This window comes from Amphiprion ocellaris, chromosome 4, assembly GCF_022539595.1.
Source record: "Amphiprion ocellaris isolate individual 3 ecotype Okinawa chromosome 4, ASM2253959v1, whole genome shotgun sequence".
Classification (NCBI taxonomy): Eukaryota; Metazoa; Chordata; class Actinopteri; family Pomacentridae; genus Amphiprion; species Amphiprion ocellaris.
Genome location: NC_072769.1, coordinates 29,238,564 through 29,256,428, shown reverse-complemented (window position 1 = coordinate 29,256,428; position 17,865 = coordinate 29,238,564). Strand labels below are relative to the sequence as shown.

Genomic DNA, 17,865 nt, shown 5'->3' with positions numbered 1-17,865 from the left:
GACAGTGTGTGACGTGCAGAGGGCACCTGTCCCAGACAGACACAGCAGGATTCTGCTCTAACTTTGTTCCAATGCAACAACATGGACACTCACAAACAACTCAGTCAGTATTTACCACTCTTTCTGCATGTTCTTTGAGAATTGGCATAGCCAATCATAAGTTGATCATTTTTTAGGGTTGTTCATGAGTATTTCATTTCAGTACATTAAAATATGGCCTCATGCCTGGAATTTTTTTTTGTTGCAGTTTATTGATGTACTGAAGAAGACTCTGTATTAGGATAAGTTGTATTTTAATTAAATACTAAGGATATTGTGACAACATGGTCACAGTGACTAACAGGCTGATGTTCTACATTTATATTGCTTTTTAGCCTGCTAACGCTTTTGGTGTGTTTGCTTGCTAATATCTGTTAGTTCACACAGGTGCGTTACAGCTGATGGTGATTTGAATGTCAATAGTTTTGCAAACTGATCTAGCAGAAATTAAAAATCTCCCCAGGTAACAGCTCTTTGTCCAAAAATTTTACAATTCTTCTTAAAGGAAACATGAATCTGTGTACCAAATTTAATCCTAATGTTTCTAGTTATTGCTGAGACATTATCTTAAATCCACACAGTATCGATACTGACAGCTTGGCCAAAAATTATGACTTTAAACTTTACTTTCTGCACAACAATCCAGACTGCTGCCCACCAACTTAGTCTGCTGAATCTTGCTATTTACTGTATATAAAGATATAAATAAGATAAACTATGACTGTTACTATTTTAGAAGCTCTAGACAGATAAATGGGTTCCCTATTTCCTTTTCACCATCACAGGTCTTTTCTTTACTCCGTGTACATTACTGGACTCATAAACACAGCAGCAGCTTGCCTGCAGTCAGCAGCATATGTTGTTTTCTGCCGCAAGGCGATGCGATCAGTGAGGGAAGGATTGGGACAAATAAAAAGGTGGAAAAAAAGTGGTTCCATATTTCATTTTTCCCCACTGAACCCCTTTAACGCACCTCTACGTAATAAGACGAAACAGAGCAGAAGACTGAAGCTATATACAGTAGAAGTGAAACCTGAATTGGTGTATTGTGCATTACTGAAAAGCACATTTGTTTCAGTGATTAGGACACAGTGGGGATTAAAGCAGACAATACTGCTGACCTATACATATGTCATCAGTGGGAGTTATTAATGGGAGCTGTAGGGCAGAAGTGTGCACCTACAGAAGCCAGACATGTCCGACCTACTGAGTCCAGTGCAGTTTGGGAGGTTTGCAGCTGTCACACACTAACGCCACAATCCAACATCCCTCTCCTCAAAGCCGACACCGGCTGCTTTCTGCCAGATGAGTTTTGTTCACAAGGCAGATAAAACAAGGGAGATGCAGACAGAAAAAGAAGAGGAGGGAGGAGGGAGAGCTGCTGGGGCTACAGCTCTGTATTGGCCGTCTGAACGAGAGGGGCTGGTCCGTCTCTCTCACCCTCACAAGCAGAGAGTGAGCACAGTTAACACACAAACACACACCAGTCCGAGGCTGGAAGAAACCACATCAGGAGCTGAGGCGCACTGACAAACCTTAAAGGAACCAGCAAGATGCAGACCGAAACAAAGTGTGAAGACATCAGACATCAGAGCAGGCTGAGGGCTGGATAATTAAGACAGAGCAACAACGATGAGCGACTGATCTGCTGTTTCCAACCTGTCAGAGAAGTTTAAAGGAGTGCTGCTCTCATGGCAGGACCGACCCCAGCGGAGCCTTTGAAGGTGACGGTCCTCAGCACTTTCTTCACTCTGCATCTATTTAATATGCAATATTATTCTCATTCTGCCTGTAAGTGGATTTCACTGCATGTTTGTCTTGCTGGCTTCTCTTACTAATATTTCACCGGCAGATCAATTTAACCAAATCATTAAATTCCCTCCACAAATGTATCCAAACTGTGTTTAAACTAAAAACACGGGTGTGGATAAGAATATTATCCATTATTTTCAATATCTAAGAATTTATCCAATATTTTTTTAAATGTTCAGTCAATCTTTTCGGCTATAAAATATCAAAAAACAGTGACAAAATGCCATAATTTATCCAAGCTGGTGTTTCTAAATTGCCTGTTTTGTCTAAGAAGCAGCACAGAACTTAAAGATATCCAATTTGCAATGATGATTAAAAAAAAATAAAAAATCCTATTCAAGATTTTTGAATCATTTAATGTGTTTTTTATTCATAATGCCTCAAAGAAGTCTATTTATGATTAAAGTAGTCATTAATGTAAAATTTTACTTCATATCTTATTCTAGAAAATACTGGAATATAATGAAAAGGGGTTTCTGATTCATACATGCTTTAGAAAAGTGTATTCATAGTTAAAATGGTTAATGTAGAGTTTCAATTCATCCTTTAGTCTTGAAAATGGAAAACATAATAAGGACATCGTCAATGTCACGTGATGACGGCTGACTGAAGGACGTGTTTTGTCGGGCTCCCGCTCCCACATTATTATTAGTCGCAGCGAGACAAACTCCTTGTCCTGCCGTGACAGACTTTTGACAGATTTTTATTTTTATACAAAGCTACACCTTCTGATGAAAAGACTTTGAGCGTAAACCACCTTGTAAAGAACTTTCAGACTTCGCCGGTCAGAGGCTAACCGCAGCTAACTGCTAACGGACAGTGCTATCAGCAGCGGCTAACTAGCTGCGGTGGCTCAACACGTCGGTGTGTTACAGTGTTACAGTGTTTGGATGCAAACAGCAGCAGATAAGGGCTTTATAGCACCACAGTAACAATCCTAGTTCACTGTTTAGTTTTCGGAAGCCAGGGACATGGCGGACACAGCCAGGGACTCTTCACCGGACACCACTTCCTTGTCTGCCCCCCCCCACACCTCTGAACTAGATGCAGCCAACACAACCATCATCCGCCTGAAGGCTGACATCCGTCGTCTAACTGAGGAGCTAAAAATCAAATCAGATATACTCACCTCTTACATGAACGTCGCCTGCAAGCAATCCCGCTACCTCGCTTCAGTCCAGTCCTCCCTCCATGACACCCTCCCGTGGGTCCCCGTCAGCCCCCGGCCCTCGTCCTGTTCAACCCCGAACCGACATCCATCCTGGTCCGAGGTCGTCATTCGTGGCAAAAGCAGCCGCAACGACCACACCGTCTCCCCGGCCCGACCAAATCTCATCAGCTTTGCGGCTCTGTCCCTACCGGCCAAGCCCCGGCCCGCCAACCCGGCGGCGACGCTGATCGGCGGCGACGCCTCCTCTTCCTCCAACCTGCCAGCTGCCGGAGCCTCTGCGGCTCCCATCCGAACAGACGACGGACCGCCAAAGGCTCTGGACCCCCCGACGTCCAACGCTGCGGATCGGCCGGCCTCCTCATCGGGGGCGGCTACTTCCCGGTCGCCGCTGGACGCCGGCGCAAAGACCACCTCCGCGCAAACGTGCGGTGGCCCCCGGGCTCAGCCTGGCTCCACCGGCAGGGTCTCCCCTCCGCGGGCGACCGGCAGCACTCGGTCCTCCTCCGGAGAGCAACAAATCCAGCGGTCCCAAACCCGGATATCCTCCGCAACCTCCCGACGACGTCTGCTGCGGGACGCGGTTCGCCGCCACTCCGCCGGGTCCGTCGGCAAAGACTTGGACCATCATGGCAGCTGTCTACAACCCGAGTTTGTAGACTCCTCATCGCCGCGTTTCCATCGCTCCACCATCACCTCCACCCTTACCGACACCGAGCCACAGGGACAGCTAGCACCCGCGGCGGCTCCTCTGCACACCAGCCCCGACGCAACCTCAGCCGGAAGCCCTCCACGCCACCTCTCCCGTAAGTTCACAACCTCCCGTCCACCACTTGCCCCACTCTTCGCCCCCTCTACGCTCATCATTGGCGACAGTATCATGAGAGGCATCAGGTTCTTTAACGCTATCACACTGTCATTCCCCGGTGCTACAGCTGCAGACATCGCTGTTAAAATTCCTTCCGTTCTCCGCTCACTCCCCTCCTCTGTACACCGCATTATCCTTCACGTCGGCTGCAACGACACAGCGCGCCCCCAGTCTGAGCAGACAAAACGTGATTTTCTAAATCTGACGGACTTACTGAAAGACTGCGGAAAGTCTATTTTTATTAGCGGGCCCCTACCAACGGTAAACAACAACTCTGAGCGCTTCAGCAGACTGCTCAGCCTGAACACCTGGATTAGCTCGTTCTGCCGTGCCAGCAGAATTAACTTTATTGACAATTTTAACTGTTTCTGGAACAGGCCAGAATATTTTAACAGTGATGGCATCCATCCAAACAGGTCCGGCAGATCACTTTTAATCTCAAATATCCAATACACCGTCCACACTTCAGACTGACTAGTGCCAGTGTTTACATCCATCTCTTCTTCACGCTCCACTGAACCGCCTCCCAGCTACAGCGCCCCCCCTCTGTCCCCACCTGGAACTCCCCCCCATTTTCCCCTCCAGCACACCCACTGCCTCCCCCCTCTGGCTCCCCTTGCCCGTCACCCCCGCAGTACCAGAATTCAACAAGCTGCCAAATCCCCACCATCATCAGCTTCAGACAACCTCGGCAGCCCTCCCTCAGAAACTGCCATTTTGCTAACCTTCGCCCACTTCCACGGACCTCACAGCCTTGTCCCCAGAAGCCCTCCCCTAATCACACATCCACACTTCACCTGAACTTTGCCCTCTTCAACACCCGCTCCGTCACCAGCAAAGGCCCCATTCTACAATTATTCATCCTGGACAATAAACTGGACTTCCTCTGTCTAACCGAAACATGGCACAAACCACTGGACTTCTACCCACTCAACCAAGCCACCCCCTCCGGATACACGTACCTCAACTCACCCCGCCCAGAAGGTCGAGGAGGCGGCATCGCAGTCATCCACAAACAGGTCTTCACAACCATCCCACTTTCCATCCCTGCCTCCCCCTCCTTTGAACACCTTGTTTTTAAATCACCCGGTCCCACCCCAATGGTCACTGCTATCATTTACCGCCCACCTAAACCAAACCCCTCATTTCTCCCTGACTTTTCCCACTTTGCCACCCAGCTATTAGCTACATCTCCGTCAGTCCTCATCCTTGGTGACTTCAACTTTCACATGGACAACCTTCACAGTAAATCTGCCTCTGACTTCCTAGATCTCCTACAATCACTCAACCTCACCCAGCATGTCAATTTCCCCACCCACAACCATGGACACATCCTCGATCTGGTTTGCTCCTCTGGTCTTACAGTCCTAAATATCTCCAGCTGTCATCTCTCCATCTCTGACCACCTAGCAATAACTATGGACATCAGCCTCCCCACCCCCCCTGCCCAAGGAAAAACGGACAATCTTTTTTAGAAACACCAGATCACTCTCCCCCTCTGTATTCTCCGCCTCACTGACCACTGCATTGTCCGTCTCCCCTCCCCCGTCAATCAATAACCCCACTGACCTCATCAACCACTACAATCATACTCTCTCTTCCTGTCTTGATCAGCTTGCTCCCCTCAAATCCAAATTAGTTACTTTCTCCCACTCTGCTCCATGGTACACCCCTGAACTCCACCTCATGAAAGCCCATAAACGACAGCTAGAACGTCTTGTCAAGAAAACAAACCTGACAGTTCACCGCCAAGCCTACTCCGACTTCCTCCAACAATACAAAGACGCCCTGAAATCTGCACGGTCCACTTTCTACTCTGACCTGATCAATACCAGCTCCAACAACCCCAAATCCCTCTTCTCAACTGTCAATAAACTCCTTGCCCCCCCGGACACAGTCTCAAACTCGTTCACCACTGACAAATGCAACCTATTCCTCTCTTTTTTTCATAACAAAATCATCTCCATCCACAGCAGCCTTGTCACCTCTCCCACTTCACTTGATCCCCCCTCTCCTCCACCAAACCCTCTGAACTTTCCCCCCCTGGCCCACTTCTCGCCCGTTTCCCCCCTGGACCTGCCCAAATTCATCACTGGAACTAAAAACTCCACATCCTGCCTGGACCCCATCCCCACTGCCCTCCTCAAAAACTGCCTCCCTGTTATCGCCCCCCTCATCTCTAACATCATCAACACTTCCCTCAGTACTGGCTGTGTCCCCTCACCCCTCAAGCTCGCCTCTGTCTCCCCCATCCTCAAAAAACCTGGTTTGGATCCAACCTCCCCTCACAACTTCCGGCCCATCTCCAATCTCCCCTTCATATCCAAAACATTAGAACGTGTCGTCGCTGCCCAGTTGAAAACTCACCTCACCTCCAACAACCTGTATGAAACCTTTCAATCCGGATTCCGCTCTCATCACAGCACTGAAACTGCTCTCCTCAAGGTCACCAATGATCTCCTCCTCTCCTCAGACTCTGGACAAGTCACCATCCTCATTCTTCTCGACCTCTCTGCAGCATTTGACACAATCAATCACTCCATCCTCCTGTCCCGCCTTCAATCCTCCATTAACATCACCGGCACCGCCCTCACCTGGTTCACATCATATCTCACTAATCGACAACAATTCATCAAGGTCAACAACTGCACATCACCCACCGCCCCCCTGTCCCATGGTGTCCCTCAAGGATCAGTACTTGGCCCCCTCCTCTTTATCCTGTACCTCCTCCCCCTCGGCAACATCATCCGCCGCCACAACCTACACTTCCATTGCTACGCCGACGATATCCAACTCTACATCTCCACCAACACCACCGCCACCACCACCCTCCCCTCTCTCTCCAGCTGCCTGGCCGACATTAAATCCTGGATGAGGAAAAATTTTCTCCTGCTAAACTGTGACAAGACTGATCTCATCCTTATCGGACCTAAATCACTCACACCATTTCCCCACCCCCCCATTACCATTGATAACACCACCCTATCTCCTTCTGCTCACATCCGCAACCTCGGTGTGATATTTGACAGCAACCTCACTTTTGAACCCCACATTAATCAGATCACCAAAACTGCCTATTTCCATCTCCGCAACGTCGCCCGTCTCCGCCCCTTCCTCTCCTTCTCAGCCGCTGAAACCCTCATTCATGCCTTCGTCACTTCCCGCCTTGACTACTGCAATAGCGTTCTCCTCGGCTCCACCTCCAAAGTTCTCAATAAACTTCAACTCATTCAAAACTCTGCTGCCCGACTCCTCACCCGAACCTGTTCTCACGACCATATCACACCCGTCCTGCGGAACCTCCATTGGCTCCCCATTTCACACCGCATCCAGTACAAACTGCTTCTCCTCACCTTCAAGTCCATCCATAATCTAGCCCCCTCTTACCTTACCGATTTGCTCCTCCCCTACACCCCCCCCAGGAATCTCCGTTCCTCCCACACAAACCTCCTTTCCATCCCGCACAGGACCAGCCGGCGACATTGGGGGGACAGAGCCTTCGCCATTGCCGCCCCCACACTCTGGAACTCACTCCCCCATGCCCTCCGTGACTGCACCAACCTCACCACATTTAAATCCCTTTTAAAGACTCACCTTTTTAGATCTGCTTTCCTTAAGTGATTCTGTATTTTATCTTGAACTTGTTTACTATCTACTGATTTTAATTATCTGTTTTGTTCTATCTTATTGTATTTTATGTACAGCGTCTTTGAGCTTTTGGAAAAGCGCTTTATAAATAAAATTTATTATTATTATTATTAATAAAAAGGTTACACTAACAACTTTCCAGATCGGAAACAGAAGCCAGATCCAATTAATGAAATGTTTTGCCTGATAAACAACAATTACATTGATCGAAAAATAGCAATTTTGCTGCTGACTAATTGTCCCTAAATGAATTTATTCGAAGGCCAAGTTGTCTGCTTAATTAGCTCAGGGGCTGAATATGTTATTGTACTTTTGACGTGAAGGAAATGTTGCATCTTACTGCATCAGCCCATGTACTAAAAGCAAGTGACCTGTGACACACTGCAAGTCTTGTTCTGTGCCATGGAGCTTTATTTCCTTGCAACCATGTACATATCGACAAGTCAAGCACGCTCCTTGACTCTGCTAAATGTAATGAAGAACTCAGTGGTCTCAGCGGACGGCAGAGGAGTGTTAGGTGCATCTGGCTGGCAGGATTTCAGCCTCATTGCCTGAGACAGACAGCGTGAAGAGAAGGGTGGTGGTGGGGGGTTCAACAAACAATCCTCCAGCCCACATTTCTCCGTGACTTAGTGCTGAATCGTTATTTAACATTCAGATTATTAAAAGTTGGGGCTGGGAGTCACCTAAGGAAAAAAACTGCCGCTAACAAACTCGTCAGCAGGATGCAATTCACTTGACTGAGCGAACACAACAAAGGAGAATATGTAATGTGATGTTGACAGCTCACAAACCGACAACGCCAAACAGGGCAGCGAATGAGATGGTGAAAATGTGCAGTCGTAAGCAAAACAGAAGTGCCTGACTGCACTTTCAGAACTGTGAGAATCAAGACACCTCGGGCTGGATCAGGGCTGCAGCATTATAACCTCTGACCACGCTGGCTGTCACCTATACTGCATGCTTTATACCACATACTGCGCAGCCATATATAGCCTTTAATATTGCTTACCATGAATGCAACATCCATCCTGGCACAGAGCTCATAAAAGCCCTTTCGGCTGGGAATTGCTGGAACAACAAAGCATACCGAGAAGCATAAACCAGAGCTTTCCAATGTTTCCCATAGTTGTATCAATTTGCCTTCTGCCGGAGAGCACTCACTTTACTTGTTCGATTCTCTTTAGGAAAAGGAATGTTGAAGCTGGGGTATTTTTGCTCCAGAGCATTGTATTCTACTGCAGAATGGTTGTCAAACTGAAGGTTTCTTCTGTCGAATGAAGATGTACAGTAGTTGTTGTATTGATCAAGAATCCTAACCCCTAATCAATGTTATTGATGGAGGACATTAGCATTTAAAGGCAGATAATTTCCCTTTTATGCACCATCCAAGAAGAGTTTTGATCTTCTAAAATCTCCAATATTGAAATCTTATGTCTGACATTGTTAGTGTGTCTCTTAACTCATCTTCCAGACCCAGCAGAAGTGCATCGCCATCTTTGCACTTCTGTGCTGCTTTGCTGTGCTCATGGCACTGATCTTCTCTTCAGTGGACATTTGGGGAGACGATGAGGATGGAATCACGGAGGAAAACTGCAGCAGGAACTGCCAGTAAGATGCTCTGCAAATGTGACATAGACATCATTAAAAGGCAGCAAAGTTTAAGTTTGCACCCATGTGTCAGTGTGTTTATAATAATGACGCATGAATATAACATCTCCAAGTATGCTCTCCAAAACTTGCCATTATCCGCTACATAGTCCTCAATTCAGACTCGATTCTTGATTAAGTGATTCATTCAGGTAATTCTTGATGTCTTTCAAGTACCTTATTGTACAATGTTAAAGACGATAGTTCCACCAACACTTGTAAAATTAGTTTTTCATGTCTTAAATAGTTCTCCTGCAAAGCTCCAGAAAGTCAACAAACATGTTCCTTTCAGTATCGTGCTCATGGAGAACATCCCAGATGACCTCTCTCTCCCCGTGGACGGCAGACCTCACCTTCCTCTCTCTGCTGGCTTTCACACACTGTTGGACCAGGCGAAGTACTCAGTTGAGGTGGTGTCACCTGTCTGGGACTTAAACTCCTGGGACCTGGAACCAAAACCAAGCACTGCCAAACAGGTACGAAGTCACGGCACGCAGCCAGTCCTGCAGAACACTAAACCAACTGCAATTTCCCATGTGAGCTGTGAGAGCAAATGCAATTATTTTCCAGTAAATCTGCACGTCATCTTTTAATGAGGTTAGTCCTGCAGAGATGTCAGTGTCGCTCTTGTAAGAAACATTCGGAAGCACTGCTCAGATGCTCCGCTACAGTAATACAGACCATTACTGTCCTCCTCAGGGTCAGCTTTTGTTCCAGAGATTGCTCAGCCTGAAATCTCACGGGGTTAAGCTGAAGATTGCCAGCAGCCTGACAAACTCTACTGAGCTGAAAACCTTGGCAGCACACAGTAAGTGGCTGTCACATTTTTATTTCACAAAAGCAGTTTGTTATGTCACTGTAGCAAACAGCAGGGAAGATTTATATATATTATTTACAATATATATGCACTGTACATATTGCATGCAGCATCCCGAGGAAAAAACAAGTGCATTTCCAGTATGCAGCACCATCCAGCAGCTCCACACCATGTGTCAGGCTTCATATCTGCCTAATTTCAAAATCAAGGTCAAAAATCATGAATGTGCAAATGTACCTCACTAGTTCCCTGTCAAAGGCTTTGCCTTTCAGGCTGACTGCCCATATTTCCCACATGTTCGCCAGACAGCCCAAGGCCAACTGGCACATTTCCACAATTCTCTCCATGTCATTGTTTCAAACTTTTCATACTCTCACTACTTTAACATGTCTCATTCTGTCTAGGTGCAGAGGTTCATTTTGTTAATATGACAGCTCTTACCAGAGGAGGACTACATTCCTCATTCTGGGTAGTGGATCGGAAGCACATTTACATCGGGAGCGCTGATATGGACTGGAGGTCACTCTCCAAGGTACCAACGGGCATCAGCAGCATGACTGCACCGAGTAAAATCTGACTCACTGCTCAGGTGTGGTTCAGGTCTGAGCTAATACAAGCTGAGCGTCCACAAAATTAATTAAATTACCATCTTTACACCCTACAGTTGTAATTTTATTCCACCTGTACCTATTTATGCAGGTACTCCAGCAACACCTAATGTGCATCGGGGATGATTTAAGATGCTGTCGGAGGCAGCCTGGAAAGACAAGTAGCATTTCACTTTTCATTTAGTATGTAATTCACAATAAAGGAGGACCCAGAGAGCATTAGCATACTGTAACCTGAAGTGATTACCTGGCACTTTTAATGCTTCAGTGCCGACTGGAGGTAGAACTACTGTTGAGTATAATTAACTAAGGAGCTAGAGGGAAGGAAGGAATGGACACATGTATGAATGTTCCCATACATATGCATACTGTGCAGAGGGAATGATAGATAGGCAGGAAAGAAGGAGAAGGGCAAGGCTGAAATCCTCCCTTCATTATAACACAATGGCCTGAAACCTCCGTCTTCTTCCTTCTGGGGTGCACACTAAAATAGACACAACACAAATTTCTACTGTGCAGTTAATGACCAGGCAAGAACACATTTAGAGCAGATGCCCCTTGTTCTCTTTTCAATTCTCTGTACTATCTCAGTGGAGGGTAGTGTTAGTCTGTCAGACGGCCAGTTACTCCATTGTTTAACTGGTTTAGTAACTAATATATAATAACTACTGAGTAAATTCATATGCAATTGGGTACAAATACCTATGCTGTCGAGAGGATAAGGCTGGTTGAATTTGTTGATCTCCTGACTTTTTTTTTCCTGTGGCATTTTTAATCAAAATGATATCATTCCTGTCTACCTCAGCTGCTCTTTTTAAAGTTAATGGAAGCATGCTAGCGTAATCAAATGGGATGAAAGACATGGTTCACATTACGCCTGCTAAACATCAGCATGCTAGCATTGCTGTACAATATAAAAAATATTGTCTGGGCTCGACAGAAAAATTAGCTCAACTGTTTGCATCATTTTTTTTTTTTAAAGTCAGGACAATTTCTAATGAAATTATGTTCAACCCACAAACTAAATTAAGTCACCAGAATTAGTGTTTTCTTTTCAATCAGTTATATTTTTAACTTAGGAATGATTAGTGTAGCATAGATGAGTTTTTAGGATGATAACTAAGAAAAATGTAAGTTGTTCCAACCAGTGTTTCCATGTTAATCAAAAGGATTTATTTAAAAGTCATGTATTTAGTTTCCATATGTGTGAACACACGTTTTTAAGTTGACATACAAAAAAACTGTTTCAAAATTTTTCAAATTTTGATGTAGTGTTTGACTTTATGTTGCAGCTTTTAAGAAATAAAAGAATTTTTTTTGTTTATTTCAGACTGCAGTTGTGTATTCAAACACATTTAAATCAAATTACAAACAAAACATAAAATTGGGTTTAAATTACGCATACTATTAACTTGATAAAATTAAGATTAATATGTCAACCCAAATCATCAAGAAAAAGCTAGAAACTTAAAAGTTGTATCAAATTCAATATATTTGAATTATTATCTTGTAACTATGTATTTGAGACTCTTATTGACTCTTCGCTCTTCCCTCACAAAAAGCTCTACCCGATTCAGCCTCAAAACTAATACTAGAGCATGAATCCTCATTGAACATAACCATTCTCCTTCTAAAATCACTCCCTTTTCAACCTTCTTAAATCATCTACAACTTGCACAAAGCACACCCAAGCAATGAATACAACAACACCCAAGCCTGGAACTTTCCTGCTGCATCGCCTCTTCCTGTGTGCTTTTTTTCTTCCACCCAACAGAGGAAAGAACTGGGGGTGTTGGTGTATAACTGCAGCTGTCTGGCTCTGGACCTCCACCGAGTCTTTTCATTCTACTGGCAGCTCCACGAAAAGGACTACATCCCCTCCATCTGGTCGAAGAGAGTTACAGCTCTCTACGGGAGGCACGACGCCCTGGAGCTGGAGCTCAACGCCACCGCGGCTACTGCTTACGTGTCTGTGAGGAACAGCTTCGTTATGCTACAGGATTGAGTGCAAATTAATTCTACACAAAATGCACAAACAAGAGTATATCTGTCTGTAATAAAGTTTTATAATCCTCTTGAGGCACCAATTTCCTGCTTCTGGTCCGGATGGCCAGTGTCTTTATAAAAGTTTCATTAGAAACTAATAACAGACACACACAGGGGGTGATTAATCATGTTAATATCACGCTGTGGAGCATCTTGAGCCTCAATATCTCAGTACCTGGGACTAATTTGACAGTAATGAATCTTGTTACCCTCAAAGCGACAAGACGCTTATCAGTTGCGTTTAGGACATTTATCATCCTATAGGAACTAATGGAGCCATGCTGTCAAGAGCCGCAGGCAGCCCCAACCTGCTCTTGTGCATCACTTCCTCTAGTAATGATATGTGGCTTTGGAAATATGCCTTGTTGTGTCTTTGGCCTTTACACTGTTGTACACTTTTGTAAACTACAGCTTCAAGATTCTGTCAACATTTCTTTAATGAACTGACACAAACTGAACAGTAAAAGTCATCTAAATGATACATAAACCAAATTTATTAGTCTTTTTTGCAATTTTTATGCGATTTTGGGTGCAAATTTGTCTATTATTTCCGCAGACCTCTCCTGAAATTTTCTGTGCCAAAGATCGCACCAGAGATGTAGATGCCATCTATCAAGTCATCCAGAGTGCGAAGACATTTATCTTCATATCTGTGACCGACTACCTCCCTCTGGTGAGCAGGAGATTCAGAGGAACCTCTGTCACAAGGTGCGTTTGACATCAAATCTGTTATTTTGTGGCAGCATTTATGAGGTCAATTCAGGATCATGTATGTTTCTGTACCATAGGGTGACACAATCTATGATAAACTGCATATTCATTGTTTCTCGAGGGGGGAAAAACTGATAATGTCTTACTAGCCTTACATCGAAATTGATGGACTGTATGGCTAACAGTGCCTTTAGCCTATAAAGCATTTATCTAATCACAAAGGTTGCGTCAATAGGTATTGGTCGCTTATTGATGAGGTGATCAGAGAGGCTGTGGTACTGAGAGGAGTCAGAGTTCGTCTGCTTATAAGCTTCTGGAAGAAGACTCACCCCCTCACCTTTAACTTTGTGGCCTCCCTCAAGTCGCTGTGCATGCAGCTTCACAACTGCTCCCTGGAGGTGGTAAGTGAATAATTGACAGCTGTACTTTAGTATCTACAGTGAACTCATGGACATTCTTTTCAAATTGTACTGCAGGTGCTATATAATATCTGTATTGCTTTTTGGCAGAGGTTTTTTAGTCACAAGGAGCAAAAGGACGACAGTCAACACGGACTCAACAACAACAAGTATATGGTGACCGACAATGCTGTTTACATTGGTAGGCAATGTAGAATCTACTTTTTTCAAATTTTATTTTCAGTGCACTTATTAGTATGTCTCGGGTGCTATTTTAAAAGGATAGTGCAGCCTTGGGAAATACATTTATTCATTTTCTTGCCAAGTGTCACATGAGAAGATTGTTAACTGAGAAGTTAAAAGGAAGATACTCACTACTTAAAGAAAAATATATAGAGATGACGGGTGTATGACACATGTCCTATACCTGCTTGAAAAAAAAAGCTACTGGTCTGATTTTAGACAGTCGAAGTAGAAAACATGAAGTTGTTGTTGGTCATGTTGTTGCACCAGCATGTACATACTGAAAGTATGATCTGCAGGGGAAAAAACATGCCTTTTAAACCTTATTTTGGGGAAAATCACAAAACTTTTGAAGCAGTTTTTACCACATTTGACTGGTGATTCTAGACATTATGTCCTGGTGACTGTTGGAATTGCAATTATGGCTTTGTCTCCATTAATTTACAAAGGAGCCTGGTCTTGTTAGCCCAAAAATAACTATCAAGGGGCTTTACTAAAAGAGTAGACTTGCCTACAAGGACTTTGTTAATATTTACTTGTTGGTTAACTTTGAAATTACAGCCACTTTAGTGTAGCTTGGCACAAAGAACGAAGTTAGATTCAACCAGTCTGACTTTGTCAAAAGGAAAAATATTAAATAAAGTTAAGTGCACCCGTTTTATTGTGTTGGGAAAACAGCAGATCATAATTTTATGGCCTGTTCTTGACCGGGATCAGTAATATACTGAAGTCACTATAAGATTGCTAGACAGCCAGGGGAGACTTAATGTGTTTCAGTGGGCAAAATGTAAAGAAGGCTGCAGTTTCAGGATTGCCATTGTTTTTCACAAAAGTGCAACGTACCAAATTGGACGATCGCTTGAATCTGCGACGAGTTGTTTTATTTAAGGTTTCTCCCAACCAGATTACTACATTGTATTCTTATATCCTATAGTTTGGCAGGTTTATTCCACTCAACTGTTACTTTCTGTCCTGCAATTTAACTTTCTTGCTACGAGTTGCATGTTGGGCAACTTGTCTTATTAGTACGGTCAGGTCGCAATGAGGTAAAATAAGGCTCGAATCATATGTTATATATAGCCTTTGTACTAAATAGATCTCAAACAGATATTTGAAAGGAGAGAGGTAAGATACAAGGACTACTCATGGACACATATACCACCCCTCATCTTGCCCACGAAGAAGGAAAAGTTTATTCTAATTATTGCCCATCTTGTCATGAAATGCAGTCCCTAGTTCAATAGGTGGTGCTACTGAGAAAAACAAGGGTCCTAGAAATGAAGTTTTGAAGCTGCAGCCTCATCTGCTGCAGACTTATGTTTCTCAAAAATGTTTCAGCATTAACAAAAAAATTTTTAGGGCTTTTTTCTGGCTCACTTCACAAACTTGACAATGAAGCAGAAAACTAAACACAAACACACAGATATATAGTCAGCACATCATTTCATCATTTGCAACCAGCATAGAACTCTTTGGGAAACTGATTTTTTTTTTTCCAAGGATTAAACAAGCAAAATAGAAGAAGGTCAGAAAATTGTGACTTGTTTCCGTGTTGAGTCTCTCACAGCAACAGACACTTTTAATATTGTGTCCTGATTCGACCACTAGACTGCTCAAAACACTTCAGAGTTGTTACACTTGCAATTTCAGGCCACAAACAACATCATGTATCTTATTATCAATGCAAATAGGTTAAAGGCGGCTCATTACCAATCTCATCCCTTGAATTACCAAATTCAGCTCTTGCCTTTTGGATGGAGGCATAAAGTTCCCAGTGCAAAGAGAAAATAATTATTTATCCCATTTGCTAAAAAAGCTGTGAATCTTTAGTGCAGTTTTTGTCCTGTGTTTTTATCTGGATTGCTGTTATGTGCATATTTTTTACAAGTCAAAGACAAATTCCCACATTTAGGTTTCAAAGGTTAAATTAAATCATAAAGTTCATCTATCAAGCAGCATGCATTAAAAGTGAGTTTTTAGTTATGGACACAACCTGGTTGGCAAAGTTAACAAATCTCTTGGCTGTAGCTTTGTATTTTCTGCCTTTTATTGTTTTTATTATTATTGATATGCGAGTTTCTTATTTTTATTGCGACTGAGTTTGAATAAAGTCTGACTGAGTGAATAAATTCAAGGGACAGACATGACAGGCATTGATCTTCTTATGTAGCTATCAGTCAGAAAGCTCATAATCATTTTCACAGTTTTTGTTAAGAACTTTTTCCCACTCCTACACAGACATAGACGAACCAATTTCTATATCAGTTTGCACACTCACATCAAGAGGACAACAACAGCGCTGGAACTCAAACCTAATTTTCTCGAAACAGTAACTGTTACAGGCACAACATCTGAGATTTAATTTCTTTCTGCCCACCAGGGAACCACGACTGGGTCGGGAGCGACTTTGCTATTAATGCAGGAGTCGGCCTGGTGGTTAAGATGAAAGGAAGTCTCAAAGACAGAGGAGTGACGGTTCTAGAGCAGCTCAAAGCTGCTTTTGAAAGAGACTGGAGATCACGTTACGCTAAGAACCTACAAGGAAGCAAAGATCAGCAGGGAAAATACAGACACATGCAGCAGCTGAAAAATCCTATGGAAACCAAGGAGAAAAACGAGAGGAGTTACCCTTTATCTTTATAAGCACAGAATGTCCTTCTATATCCTAAAGCCTTGTAAGCCTGAATACTCTGGATGTGCAAACATGTACACAAATATGAATGTAAACCTACACTATTAGACTTGACCTTGTGACCTTATCGTAATAGATTCAGTTTTAGTCAACAAAGACCACGTTTAAGCCAAATAATAGCATTTAACTAATTAATTAACTGTTGACTGTTATATGAGCATGAACTGCTGCATGAATATTGAAAGCAATATTCAGATACAAACTATATACTGGGACAAGTAATATGATGATTACAAAAACAATATGCTCTGTATGTGAAATCTGTAAACATCCCATCAAATTCACTAAAACGGTTTACATTTAGTATTTAAAAATGATTTTTGTTTACAGTTTTAATTTGTATTTTATAAACTTTTTTTATTTATTTTCATTGCATTTAGGAGGTTTAATGGTACAATGCATTGCCTGCAACTTTATTTAAATCCATTCCTGGCATGAAACGTACATTCTTTTGCAGTAGTTTTAACATCTGTTTGCCATCTCATTGAAATTTTTCATCTGTCTTTATAAAATGTGTCTTTTTCCTAATTTATTGTTGCGTTTTTACTACAACATGCTGGGAAACAGAGTGGCCAACATGAATACACAAATTCCACAAAACAAGGCCGGGTGCTTCTCAACAGCTATGATAGTAAGACTTTCATGGCTGTGTTTTGCTTTATCCTTAATTTGCTTTCTGCTTTTACAGAAACAAGTAGTGCTGACCAATGAGGTGCGACCAGCATTCATATTTTCTTTTTATCTCAGTCACTAATGAGCTGTGAGTTACTCGCTCAGAATGCCTGTTTTAAGGTTATTTGAATGGACAAGAAAATCAAAAAAGTGTAATTTGAAGCACCGAAGTCTTGACTCGCAGAATTTGTTCGAACTGTACGATTTAAATAAAGGGTTGCAAGTTTTCACATGATAATCAAAAATTATATGTTGAAGTCTAAAAGTCTGAAATCACATCTATTTTCATGTAAACCTGGAAATAATTATAAACCTTGAGGATTTCCAAACATTCTACAACACATAGTATGTAAAATATAGAAGAAAGATTTCAGATTCTGCACTGTTTGTAAGTCAGCAAACTCCTTTGTACCAAATGTCAGATTTCCCTCCTTGTATCCTTCCATTGAAGCAGCTTTCAGGTAACACTCCACACATTCATCTGAGGTTTGTT

At 43.2% G+C, this 17,865-nt stretch overlaps 1 protein-coding gene across 1 annotated transcript; it reads left to right on the top strand.

Moving 5' to 3' along the window:
- Window positions 1–1,481: 1,481 nt before the first annotated feature.
- On the top strand, window positions 1,482–17,228 carry pld5 (phospholipase D family, member 5). The gene is made up of 10 exons (XM_023273242.3): window positions 1,482–1,763; window positions 9,010–9,146; window positions 9,478–9,661; window positions 9,885–9,993; window positions 10,407–10,534; window positions 12,385–12,582; window positions 13,213–13,364; window positions 13,603–13,768; window positions 13,877–13,967; window positions 16,389–17,228. Exons 1-10 carry the CDS (start codon window positions 1,731–1,733, stop codon window positions 16,649–16,651), a joined length of 1,461 nt encoding a protein of 486 aa, XP_023129010.2. The 5' UTR covers window positions 1,482–1,730; the 3' UTR covers window positions 16,652–17,228.
- Window positions 17,229–17,865: the final 637 nt, after the last annotated feature.